General features: G+C 39.5%; 1 protein-coding gene across 2 annotated transcripts in view; it reads right to left on the reverse strand.

The window, feature by feature from the left end:
• Positions 1-13882, reverse strand: part of LOC118894786 (ceruloplasmin) — a 67704-nt gene that overhangs the window by 22129 nt on the left and 31693 nt on the right. For both annotated transcript variants that reach the window (XM_036851347.1, XM_036851349.1), the window contains exons 10-14: positions 7010-7160; positions 4621-4833; positions 3587-3794; positions 1918-2057; positions 692-820 (exon numbers count right to left, since the gene is read on the reverse strand). In XM_036851347.1, the coding sequence (XP_036707242.1) occupies positions 692-820; positions 1918-2057; positions 3587-3794; positions 4621-4833; positions 7010-7160 (841 nt within the window). The remainder of the gene's footprint in view (positions 1-691; positions 821-1917; positions 2058-3586; positions 3795-4620; positions 4834-7009; positions 7161-13882) is intronic.

Here is a 13882-nt window from a genome sequence, read left to right on the forward strand (position 1 = left end):
ATTTATTTACTGTTTACCTTGGAAGAATGTGAGGGTCATGAAGGCAGGGCCTTTTATTTCTATTCCCCTATACTGACAAGACCAACTCTCTAGAGTAATTTATTTTTTCTCACTTGATACATTTTGAGAACTGCTAAATTACTGAGAAATGGTCCTTTCCTAGAAGCCAACTTTCCAACGAATAGAAGAAAAATATAGTTTTTGTTAAAGAAAATACACATTTATGTATTTAATCTATTGCACTTTTTACTCTGTATCAATTAAAGAGACATTTACCGAGTTCCTAGTCCATGCCAGATATTGGACTAGATTCGAGGGATTTGAAATTCCAAGTGGCAGCATCTGCCCTTAGGACCCTGTCTTTGGATACAGGCATGGAAACTTTCAGCCACATGATAGATGCTGTCTGGGATGTGTTCTACCTGAGCCTGGGTAGATCATCTCTGCTGACTCAACCTTGAGTATGTGTAGGTGTTCAGTACCATCAGATTTTGTTCTTTACAATCCTGTGGATTTTTTTTTTTTTTTTTGGAATGTGCATGTAGGCATATATCACACGGCTACACCTCTGTGTGTGCCCTCTTAACCACGTGCTTCTTCACTCTCTCAAGACGCACTCATGTGGATAACAGGTGTTTGTGGGAAGGCTGTAACGTCTATTAAAATGTACCCCTCCCCACACCGTGAATACCTGGTGCGGTTGGAGTCACTGTAGGATTCTCCGTTTTCACCCCATGGGCGTGTATTGAGTAGGACCTTGTGGCCATGTTTTTAAAGATAATATTAACTTTGTCTCCAACACCCGCATGAAGTTGTGGACCTGGCAAGAGTGAAAAGGAAGACTGGCTTATATACCTGTCAGATTGGAAGCTCTAACTCAGTAATAAAAGCAAAGATCAGGTAAACTTTTTTATCATTAAGGATGTTGTCTTTGTCGTGTCCCCCCTGCCGCCCCGCTTCATGCTGTAGTACTCTTGGATTGATACCCGGTCCCAGAGGATTCAGGATAAAAACACTAGTTATGGCTGTCTCTAAAGATGGAGACTATGGGTGCATCTCTCATCAAGAGTCCAAGGGGAGGTTTTGGCCTGAAAGTTCTAGACCTTCCTGTGAATTAAGGACAGTACCGCCTTTGAAAGGATGGGTGGGGCTACCACACCCATTCCTACCCTCTAGCCAATTTTAGCTTGTCTCCTGCCTGAGAGAATTTCTTTGACCCAAAAACAATGCCACTCTCCCTTGGGTGTCTTACTCCAGGGACGGAGGATAAGAAAGCCCCAGGGAATTCTGTTAGTGTAGGAACACAGTGGGCTAGGGAGTGGCTTCCCCTTCACTTGATGATTGTAAAGAAAATTCCCAAGACCAGTGTTGGTGGAGTTCTTAGACATTCTGTCTTAAAGTGATTCCTGAAAAATTGAAGTCAACTTTTCCCCAGCCTTGTGCACCGTAACACTTTTCCCTTTTCCTTATTTTCTTGTTTATATGTATACTTCTTCTTAAAGTTGATCATTTACATCTTAATTTTAAAAGTAAATAGCTATGATTTTTTTTTTGCGGGGGGAGTAGTAGAATAACAGGGGGAACTTGGTTAAGAATTTCAGTAGAAAGTAATTTCTAGCAATTTCATCAACAATAAAGGCATCAATTTGATAAACACCAAATATATACAATTTCATTAGTACATGGGATATTGATATTATACATTGTTTCTGATAGAAATAAGTAATATTTTCTTATGCCATATTTTTAGAAAATATAGGCTTCTCATTTTATTAAATAGATTTTGTTTTTCATTTTTATTTGAATAACGTTAATAAATGAACCAAGAAAATGAAGCCCACAGACATGGACTGACTCTCACCACATGGATTACCACATCACCAACCCACACCCGATGAACTGGAGCTAGGGCAGTACCTAGAATTCCCAGGTGTTCTTCTTCAGGTTTTCTCTCCCCAGGAACTTGGAATGTGCTGTCAGTGAATTGCCGATACACAACTTTCTTGTACTTTGAGCCTATGTAAAATTCTTCCTTATCTAAAAATGCATTTGAAAGACTTAAAACACACACGCACACGCACACACGCACACACACACACACACACACACACACACGACTAAGGTTAGTATTTGTCTTAAGGAAAGTGGAAGTTGAGTTTTAAATTTTGAATAAAAATATAGTTTTTATTTAATTATGCTAGTTTTTAATATCACTGTCCCATTTGAGCAAGAAAGAATAAGACTTTAACAATAGACAGGTGTGGTAGAGAGTGTACCTAGCTAGGAGTGGAGTCATCAGAGTCCTGGCCCTGACTCTGTCACTAGCTAAAATGATGTCTAGCTAGTCATTGCCTGTCAGAGCCTTAGTTTCTTCGTCCCTAAAATGAGGTATTCAAGGGGATTCCCTGGCAGTCCAGTGGATAGGACTCTGCACTTTCACTGTGAGGGCGCAGGTTCAATCCCTGGTCGGGGAACTAAGATCCTGCAAGCCAAGCAGCGTGGCAAAAAAAAAACAAACAAACAAAAAAATGAGGTATTCGATGAGGTCGTCTCTAAGTTTTCTATATGGTTCTAAAATGTTATGAGTCCAGATTTCATCAATGAAGTGTTCTCTGCTTACTGCAGTATTTCTGGTCTATAGGAACAGAAATGGCCCTTTTATCCAGCCATTCCCTGATCTAAAGCTTTCATTGACTCCTAACGGCTCTGCATACTTTTGACAGTTCTATCCCAATCATTGAAATAACCTTTTACTCCCTTACACCACAAATCACACTCACCATGGCCGTCAAACTGACCAGCTAACCACCTGCCTTGCTGTAGGTTACCAGTCATGTTGTGCATTCCAGATCTGAACACAAGCCCACCCTGATCTCTCAAATCATACCCCCAAAGGGTTAGTGCATAATGGGAGATGGTAGAGGGGAGAGTGCTTGGCAAAGTATAAAAGAGCTACACCTGAAGTGTCAGGTGATGCTGCTCTAAATGTATTGTTTCTGAAGCTCCAATAACCATCCTTTACTCACATTTGTTCACTGGCCTCACTTTTACATTTCCACAGCGTGCATGTTATTGGTGGTTTTTGAAGCATATTATCCTGTAAGTTCTTAGAGAGCAGAGACCATATCTGCTCTAGTGCCCTCAAGAATTTAAAATATTCTTCCATATATAATAAATAGTTTTAAGAATGTGAAATAACTGATTACTAGACTCATAATGAAATATTTGAGGAAAGATAAGCAACAAATAGTTGGTAAAGAAAATTATTTTAGCTCTGAATGTAGGCATTAATTTTGGTTTTAGTTTGAAAATCAGTGACAAGGGCACATGAGTATGAGAAGAGAGTCTAATAGAAAAGAAAGTAAGATGAGTAACTGCAAAGAATCAAATGAGATCAATGAAAATTTTCCTGTGAGAAAATTGAGAGAAGCAGAAATGAATGAGGAGGGTCCCTAGGAAGCATTTTGTTGTTGTTTTTGTTGTTATTGTTTAATGCAACGGTTCGTTGGTTTTTAATTTAGCATAATTCTTACTTCTCTGAAAGAGAAAGCTAAAAAAAATTAGGAGTCAGAATCTGGAGAATTACTTTAGTTCTTGTAAATGATGCAGCTCCTTTTCCCATTTCCTACTTGGGGAATAATCCCATTCCACCTCCACCGCTGCGATGTAGTAGGTCCTTTCTCCCAGGTAGTGGTATGAATTCTCAGATGGCCGACTACACTGGTTCACAGTGTATTTTTGTTTCATGCCACCTGTGTAGTGATCAGTTGTGAGGCACTCAACATCAAAAGTCCCTGGAATGGTAAATAAAAAGGCAGTTCACCTCTGCAGAGTATTTCTACCCACCTTTCCCCATCAGTCATCAGCCCCTTCCCCTGCCCTATTTTTCTTCATAGTACTTATAACCACTTGATATACATATTAACATACTTGCTTGTTGTCTGTCTCCCTGCATCAGAATTTCATCTCCATGAAAGCAGATACTTTATCTCTTTTGCTCACTGTTGTATTTACATTTGCCTAATAAAGGAAAGGTGACACTGAACATGTCCTGCGTTTTAGTGGCATCTAATGAACCAAATTAAGCCTGAGGCAAGTTAGCATATTTTCATGTTTTGGTTAAAATTCTTTTTTGTTTTAGTTTGTTTTACTCATTCAGAGACATTTCTGTCAGTGTCTCTGAATTTGCACGGCTAGAGTTCTAATATAGCCTATTCAATTGTAGACAACTAATAAGCCAACACTACATCTAGGGTACAGAGACATGACAAAAAGTTTAGATGCAAAGCCTTTGTGGGAGTCATTCCCTTTCTAGTCTGATTTGCCAGCTATCTTTAAAGGCCCATAATTGAAAAGGAGACCATCTTGAGGATTTGACTAGGTGGAAATGGGAGAAACCTCAGTCCACTTTTGTCACTCCCTTCCCTCCCCCCAACAAACAGGAAATGGACCTCTCTGGCATATACTTAGCTGACAATAGCCCAGACATATCTTCCAAGGGAAGGAAGAGTAGTTGGGAGGCTTGGGGAAGGGATGAGCTTATCATCCAACACAGAATTTTAAACTGAAACCACACAAATCGATCCAACAGAAACTTGTCTTGACTTTAAAGGAATATACCTTCAGTGTCAGGCTGCATGAAGAGCCTCAGACTTGTTTGAGGGAAGAGGTTTGCTGTGTCTCTCCTTTCTCCTCTTGACAGATAAGTGTTTCCTGAAAAGTATATCCCGTGTACATCAACCTCATTTCCGGCACTGAATAAATACCACACAACCGAATCTCCTTGGCACATATTGAGACCAGGCTGATTCCCGTACATGAATCCATTCATGGCTGTAAAGGTTGGGAAATGATATTTTGAAAGTGGTTTAATCTTATGTCCTACTTCATGACAACCTCCCAGACTTTCCAGAGCCAACTGGGTTTATTTAATTTTTAAAAGATCCATTCAGGCCTGCCCACCCCTTTATGTGTCAGGAGTATCTCTGCAACTCCTTGCTGTACCCAGCACTTCCAGGCAGGCCTTGGCTGAAAGGCGTAGAGCTGAATGCAGGGTTCCTGAAGTTCTGGGCCCTGGGAATCTCACTGTTCTTCCCAGCGAGTCACTTCTCAGTTCTCTCAAGGGCCATATCTGTGAGCACCAAAATGGGTGCATAATAACAGCTCTTCCTGGGCACTGTAGGCTGGGAATGTGTTCATTGCTCGAGATGGAAAATTCTCTGATTCATCTTGGATAACAGGGAAGAGTATATGCAGGAAGTTTCCTCTCACCACTATTTTTTTTTTATAACTCTTTCACTTTACCATCCAGTTTGATAGATACTTTTATTTATTTATTTATTTATTTATTTTTGGTTGCGTTGGGTCTTCGTTGCTGCGCACGGGCTTTCTCTAGTTGTGGCGAGCGGGGGCTACTCTTTGTTGCAGTGTGCGGGCTTCTCATTGCAGTGGCTTCTCTTGTTGTGGAGCATGGGCTGTAGGCGTGCGGGCTTCAGTAGTTGTGGCACGCGGGCTCAGTAGTTGTGGCTCACGGGCTCTAGAGCACAGGCTCAGTAGTTGTGGCACACGGGCTTAGCTGCTCTGTGGCATGTGGGATCCTCCCGGACCAGGCCTTGAACCCGTGTCCCCTGCATTGGCAGTCGGATTCTTAACCACTGCGCCACCAGGGAAATGCAAAATCATAAGAAGTATTTTAAAGATTGTGGGTGGTGTGAATATTATCAATGCAATTTAAAAAATAACATCAGTTTGTAATACAACTTTACGTTTTTTCCTTCTAGTTACAGTGATTTTCATATGTTGTCCATTAGTGGCGTGGACATTATGATCGATCAGCTCACTATCTCTAAACTCTAACTGTATTTTATTTATTTTTTTTAAATTTTATTTATTTTTTTTATTTTTTAAAATTTTATTTATTTATTTATTTATGACTGTGTTGGGTCTTCGTTTCTGTGCGAGGGCTTTCTCTAGTTGCGGCAAGTGGGGGCCACTCTTCATCGCGGTGCGGTGCCTCTCACTATCACGGCCTCTCCTGTTGTGGAGCGCAGGCTCCAGACGCGCAGGCTCAGCAATTGTGGCTCACGGGCCTAGTGGCTCCGCGGCATGTGGGATCTTCCCAGACCAGGGCTCGACCCCGTGTCCCCTGCACTGGCAGGCAGATTCTCAACCACTGCGCCACCAGGGAAGCCCCTAAAATTTTATTTTTAACAGCTTTACTGAAATACAATTCACATACCATATAAGTCAACCATTTGTTTATTTTTGGCAACGCCCTCGGCATGCGAAATCTTAGTTCCCCTACCAGGGATTGAACCCGTGCCCTCTGCAGTGGAAGCACGGAGCCTTAACCGCCAGGGAAGTCCCTCTAACTGTATTTTAGAATTACACTAGGAGTTAATCTGATGCTGTTTCAATTAAATAAAAGTCTCTGGAGGTTGTCCTGAGGATTTAAAAAATAGTTTTAATAGTTTGTTAAAACTCCTAGAGGATTCTTATGTGTAGTCAAGAATGAGAATCATTGAAGTTCTTGAGAGCAGAGATCATAAAAGGAGCCTGTCATTATTAAGCCATAGATGAGAAAAGCATCCAATCCAGTAGCTCTCAAATTTAAGCATATATCAGAACAACCTGGAGGATTTGTTAAACACAGATTTCTAGCCCCACACCCAAAGTTTCTGATTCAGTAGGTCAGAGTTGGAGCCCAAGAATTTGCATTCCTAACAAGTACCTGGGTGATGCTGAGGTGGCTGACCCAGGGACCACATTTTAAGGACCATGCATCTAATTGGCATATATTGTATGTTTTATTATTCTGAATTAAGTGAAACAAAGTTTCAATTGACTTATATGTTAAATAATCAACAGTATTACCCTTAGAGCACTATGGTATTTAATCATTTATTGAAAATTAATCAATGGGCAAAGCTATTAGTATTTTGATTTAATTAAAAGCATTACATGTGCAGCACTGAAATAGCTTGATATTGGTGGATAATGCAGTACTTACAGTGCATCTTATTAGATTCCTGAAAGTCTTCATTTTCCTTATCCACCTGATCAGGTGCTGTTGTAAACATTCTAATATTATCATCCAGGAGTAAACTCTCATTCTCATCAAACACTGTAGGAAACAAATAGAACTCCTTGTCTACATCCTTCTGTAAATCAAAACAAGAACAATGAGGTGAAGACAGAATAAGTAAAGCAGAAAGACTTCCATATATACAATACTATTTATGCACAAACATGCTAAAGGAAGGACAAGAACTGACGTGTCCATTCCTCTTTGTAAATGGAGTTCACAAAATACTCCTGTTGACCACCAGAGTTTTGATTGATATCTGCGTAGTAGATTTTTGGCTCAACACGATAATCTAAGCCTCTCTCTGCACTTAAAAGTTCTGACTCTCCTCTCCCTGCCTTTCTGCCAGCTCTACCAATTCCACTTGAACCCACCCCCAAATTGTTAAATTGGGGCAGGGGTTTTGTGCTTGTGCTAGAAATTAGGGAAGGTGCTATTCACAGTCAGGAAAGCTCAAAGAATTCCTGTAAAGCAGAGCAGGTGGAAGCAGATACATCTTAAGTGAAGAAATAGCCTTCAAGTGAGTTGGAACAAGAATTCACACATAGATTGGTTCAAGATGGCGGAGTAGAAGGAGGTGCTCTCACTCCCTCTTGTGAGAGCACTGGAATCACAACTAACTGCTGAACAATCATCAACAGGAAGACACTGGAACCCACCAAAAAAGATACCCCACATCCAAAGACAAAGGAGAAGCCACAGTGAGATGGTAGGAGGGGCACAATGACAATAAAGTCAAATCCCATAACTGGTGGGTGGGTGACTCACAAACTGGAGAACACTTATACCACAGAATTCCACCCACTGGAGTGAAGGTTCTGAGCCCCATGTCAGGCTTCCAAACCTGGGGGTCTGGCAAAGGGAGGAGGAATGCCTAAAATCAGACTTTGAATGCTAGCAGGATTTGATTACAGGACTTTGACAGGACTGGGGGAAACAAAGACTCCACTCTTGGAGGGCACACACAAAGTAGTGTGTGCATTGGGACCCAGGAGAAGGAGCAGTGGACCCCATAGGAGACTGAACCAGACCTACCTGCTAGTGTTGGAGGGTCTCCTGCAGAGGCAGAGGGGTGGCTATGCCTCACTGTGAGGACAAGGACACTGGCAGCAGAAGTTCTGGGAAGTACTCCTTGGCATGAGCCCTCCCACAGTCTGCCATTAGTCCCACCAAAGAGCCCACTTAGGCTCCAGTGTTGGGTCGCCTCAGGCCAAACAACCAACAGGGAGGGAACCCAGCCCCACCCATCAGCAGACAAGCGGATTAGTTTTACTGAGCTCTGCCTACAGAGCAACAGTCAGCTCTACCCACCACCAGTCCCTCCCATCAGGAAACTTGCTAAAGCCTCTTAGATAGCCTCATCCACCAGAGGGCAGACAGCAGAAGCAAGAAGAACTATAATCCTACAGCCTGTGGAACAAAAACCACACTCACAGAAAGATAGACAAGATGAAAAGGCAGAGGGCTATGTACCAGATGAAGGAACAAGAAAAAACCCCAGAAAAACAACTAAATGAAGTGGAGATAGGCAACCTTCCAGAAAAAGAATTCAGAATAATGATAGTGAAGATGATCCAGGACCTCAGAAAAAGAATGAAGGCAAATATCGAGAAGATGCAAGAAATGTTTAACTAAGACCTAGAAGAATTAAAGAACAAACAGATGAACAATACAATAACTGAAATGAAACTACACTGGAAGGAATCAATAGAAGAATAACTGAGGCAGAAGAACGGATAAATGACCTGGAAGACAGAATGGTGGAATTCACTGCTGCTGAACAGAATAAAGAAAAAAGAATGAAAAGAAATGAAGACATCTAAGAGACCTCTGGGACAACATTAAACACAACAACATTCACATTATAGGGGTCCCAGAAGGAGAAGAGAGAGAGAAAGGACCCGAGAAAATATTTGAAGACAGTATAGTCAAAAACTTCCCTAACATAGGAAAGGAAATAGCCATCCAAATCCAGGAAGCACAGAGAGTCTATACAGGATAAACCGTAAGAGAAACATGCTGACACACATAGTAATCAAATTGGAAAAAATTAAACACAAAGAAAAATTATTGAAAGCAGCAATGGAAAAATGACAAATAACATACAAGGGAACTCCCATAAGGTTAACAGCTGATTTCTCAGCAGAAACTCTACAAGCCAGAAGGGAGTGGCATGATATATTTAAAGTGAGGAAAGGGAAGAACCTACAACCAAGATTACTCTACCCAGCAAGGATCTCATTCAGATTCTATGGAGAAATCAAAAGCTTTACAGACAAGCAAAAGCTAAGAGAATTCAGCACCGCCAAAACAGCTCTACAACAAATGCTAAAGGAACTTCTCTAAGTGGGAAACACAAGAGAAGAAAAGGACCTACAAAAACAACCCAAAACAATTAAGAAAATGGTAATAGGAAAATACATATTGATAATGACCTTAAACATGAATGGATTAAATGCTCCAACCAAAAGACACAGGCTTGCTGAATGGATACAAAAACAAGACCCACATATATGCTGTCTACAAGAGACTCACTTCAGACCTAGGGACACATATAGACTGAAAGTGAGGGGATGGAAAAAGATATTCCATGCAAATGGAAATCAAAAGAAAGCTGGAGTAGCAATACTCATATCAGACAAAATAGACTTTAAAATAAAGAATGTTACAAGAGACAAGGAAGGACACTACATAATGATCAAGGGATCAATCCAAGAAGAAGATATAACAATTATAAATATATATGCCCCCAACATAGGAGCACCTCAATACATAGGCAACTGCTAACAGCTCTAAAAGAGGAAATTGACAGTAACACAATAATAGTGGGGGACTTTAACACCTCACTTACACCGATGACAGATCATCCAGACAGAAAATTAATAAGGAAACAGAAGCTTTAAATGACACAATAGACCAGATAGATTTAATTGATATTTATAGGACATTCCATCCCAAAACAGCAGATTACACTTTCTTCTCAAGTGCGCACGGAACATTCTCCAGGATAGATCACACCTTGGGTCACAAATCAAGACTCAGTAAATTTAAGAAAATTGAAATCACATCAAGCATCTTTTCTGACCACAACGCTATGAGATTAGAAATCAATTACAGGGAAAAAAAACATAAAAAACACAAACACATGGAGGCTAAACAATACGTTACTAAATAACCAAGAGATCACTGAAGAAATCAAAGAGGAAATCAAAAAAATACCTAGAGACAAAGGACAATGAAAACACGAAGACCCAAAACCTATGGGATGCAGCAAAAGAAGTTCTAAGAGGGAAGTTTATAGCAATACAAGCTTACCTCAAGAAACAAGAAAAATCTCAAACGATCTAACCTACACCTAAAGGAACTAGAGAAGGAAGAACAAACAAAACCCAAAGTTAGCAGAAGGAAAGAAATTATAAAGATCAGAGCAGAAATAAATGAAATAGAAACAAATAAAACAATAGCAAAGATCAATAAAACTAAAAGCTGGTTCTTTGAGATGATAAACACAGTTGATAAACCATTAGCCAGACTCATTAAGAAAAAAAGGGAGAAGACTCAATAGAATTAGAAATGAAAAAAGGAGAAATAACAGCTGACACTGCAAAAATACAAAGGATCATGAGAGATTACTACAAGCAGCTATAAGCCAATAAAATGGACAACCTGGAAGAAATGGACAAATTCTTAGAAAAGCACAACCTTCCTAGACTGAACCAGGAAGAAATAGAAAATATAAACAGACCAATCACAAGTGCTGAAATTGAGCCTGCAATTAAAAATCTTCCATCAAACAAAAGCCCAGAACCAGATGCCTTCACAGGCCAATTCTATCAAACATTTAGAGAAGAGCTAACACCTATCCTTCTCAAACTCTTCCAAAATATAGCAGAGGGAGGAACACTCCCCAACTCATTCTACGAGGTCACCATCACCCTGATACCAAAACCAGACAAACCTGTCACAAAGAAAGAAAACTACAGGCCAATATCACTGATGAACATAGATGCAAAAATCCTCAACAAAATACTAGCAAACGGAATCCAACAACACATTAAAAGGATCATACACCATGATCAAGTGGGATTTATCCCAGGGATGCAAGGATTCTTCAATATACGAAAATCAATCAGTGTGATACACCATATTAACAAATTGAAAAATAAAAACCATATGATCATCTCAATAGGTGCAGAAAAATCTTTTGACAAAATTCAACACCCATTTATGATAAAAACTCTCCAGAAAGTGGACATAGAGGGAACCTATCTCAACATAATAAAGGCCATATACAACAGACCCACAGCAAACATCATTCTCAATGGTGGAAAACTGAAAGCATTTCCTCTAAGATCAGGAACAAGACAAGGATGTCCACTCTAACCACTATTATTCAACATAGTTTTGGAAGTCCTAGCCATGGCAATCAGAGAAGAAAAAGAAATGAAAGGAATACAAATTGGAAAAGAAGAAGTAAAACTGTCACTGTTTGCAGATGACATGATACTATACATCATAGAGAATCCTAAAGATGCCATCAGAAAACTACTAGAGCTAATCAATGAATTTGGTAAAGTTGCAGGATGAAAAATTAATGCACAGAAATGTCTTGCATTCCTATACACTAATGATGAAAAATCTGAAAGAGAAATTAAGGAAACACTCCCATTTACCATTGCAACAAAAAGAATAAAATACCTAGGAATAAACCTACCTAGGGAGGCAAAAGACCTGTATGCAGAAAACTATAAGACACTGATGAAGGAAATTAAAGATGATACCAACAGATGGAGAGATATACCATGTTCTTGGATTGGAAGAATCAATATTGTGAAAATGACTATACTACCCAAAGCAATCTACAGATTCAGTGCAATCCCTATCAAATTACCAATGGCATTTTTTACAGAACTAGAACAAAAAAATCTTAAAATTTGTATGAAGACACAAAAGACCCTAAATAGCCAAAGCAGTCTTGAAGGAAAAAAATGGAGCTGGAGGAATCAGAGTCCCTGACTTCAGACTATACTACAGTAATCTACAGTAGTATAGTAGATATACAATAGCCAGTAAAGCTACAGTAATCAAGACAATATGGTACTGGCACAAAAACAGAAATATAGATCAATGGAACAGGATAGAAAGCCCGGAGATAAACCCACGCACCTATGGTCAACTAATCTATGGCAAAGGAGGATATACAATGGAGAAAAGGATATACAGTGGAGAAAAGACAGTCTCTTCAATAAGTCATGCTGGGGAAACTGGACAGCTACATGTAAAAGAATGAAATTAGAACACTCCCTAACACCATACACAGAAATAAACTCAAAATGGATTAGAGACCTAAATGTAAGACCGGACACTATAAAACTCTTAGAAGAAAACATAGGAAAAACAGTCTTTGACATAAATCACAGCAAGATCTTTTTTGATCCACCTCCTAGAGTAATGGAAATGAAAACAAAAATAAATAAATGGGACCTAATGAAACTTAAAAGCTTTTGCAAAGCAAAGGAAACTACAAACAAGACGAAAAGACAACCCTCAGAATGGGAGAAAATATTTGCAAACGAGTCAACGGACAAAGGATTAACCTCCCAAATATATAAACATCTCATGCAGCTCAATATTAAAAAAATAAACAACCCAATCAAAAAATGGGCAGAAGACCTAAATAGACATTTCTCCAAAGAAGACATACAGATGAGCAAGAAGCACATGAAAAGCTGCTCAATATAACTAATTATTATAGAAATGCAAATCAAAACTACAATGAGGTATCACCTCACACCAGTTAGAATGGGCATCATCAGAAAATCTACAAACAACAAATGCTGGAGAAGGTGTGGAGAAAAGGGAACCCTCTTGCACTGTTGTGGGAATGTAAATTGATACAGCCACTATGGAGAACCGTATGGAGGTTCCTTAAGAAACTAAAAATAGAATTACCATATGATCCAGCAATCCCACTACTGGGCATATACCCAGAGAAAACCATAATTCAAAAAGACACATGCACCCCAATGTTCATTGCAGCACTATTTACAATAGCCGGGTCATGGAAGCAACCTAAATGCCCATCGACAGACGAGTGGATAAAGAAGATGTGGTACATATATACAATAGAACATTACTCAGCCATAAAAAGGAACGAAACTGGGTCATTTGTAGAGACATGGATGAATCTAGAGACTGTCATACACAGTGAAGTAAGTCAGAAAGAGAAAAACAAATATCGTATATTATCGCATATATGTGGAACCTAGAAAAATGGTACAAATGAACCGGTTTGCAGGACAGAAATTGAGACACAGATGTAGAGCACAAATGTATGCACACCAAGGGGGGAAAGCCACAGGGGGGTGGGGTTGGTGGTGTGATGAATTGGGAGATTGGGATTGACATATATACACTAATATGTTTAAAATGGATAAGTAATAAGAACCCTCTGTATAAAAAGATAAAATAAAATTCAAAAATTCCAAAAAAAGAAAAAGAATTCACACAATCTCCAGCCATTTGGACACTCTCACTTCCCCTTCCCCTATCCCTGGTGAAAAATAAGGAAGCAGGAACGCTATCTGGTCTATGGAATGATTCAGTAGTTGACAAGAAGGCAATTGGTCTAAAGAATCAAAGCATATGAATCCCTGAGGAAAACTTATTCCCTTAAAGAAGAGAAAACTTGAGAGATTATTGCATATCTTTTTCCTGAGATCATTTCTTTGGATGAAAAACATGCTTATCAAATTTTAAAAATCCAACTAACCTGAAGGTTAGATCCTGCAGATAACT

This window comes from Balaenoptera musculus, chromosome 4, assembly GCF_009873245.2.
Source record: "Balaenoptera musculus isolate JJ_BM4_2016_0621 chromosome 4, mBalMus1.pri.v3, whole genome shotgun sequence".
In the NCBI taxonomy this organism is placed as follows: Eukaryota; Metazoa; Chordata; class Mammalia; order Artiodactyla; family Balaenopteridae; genus Balaenoptera; species Balaenoptera musculus.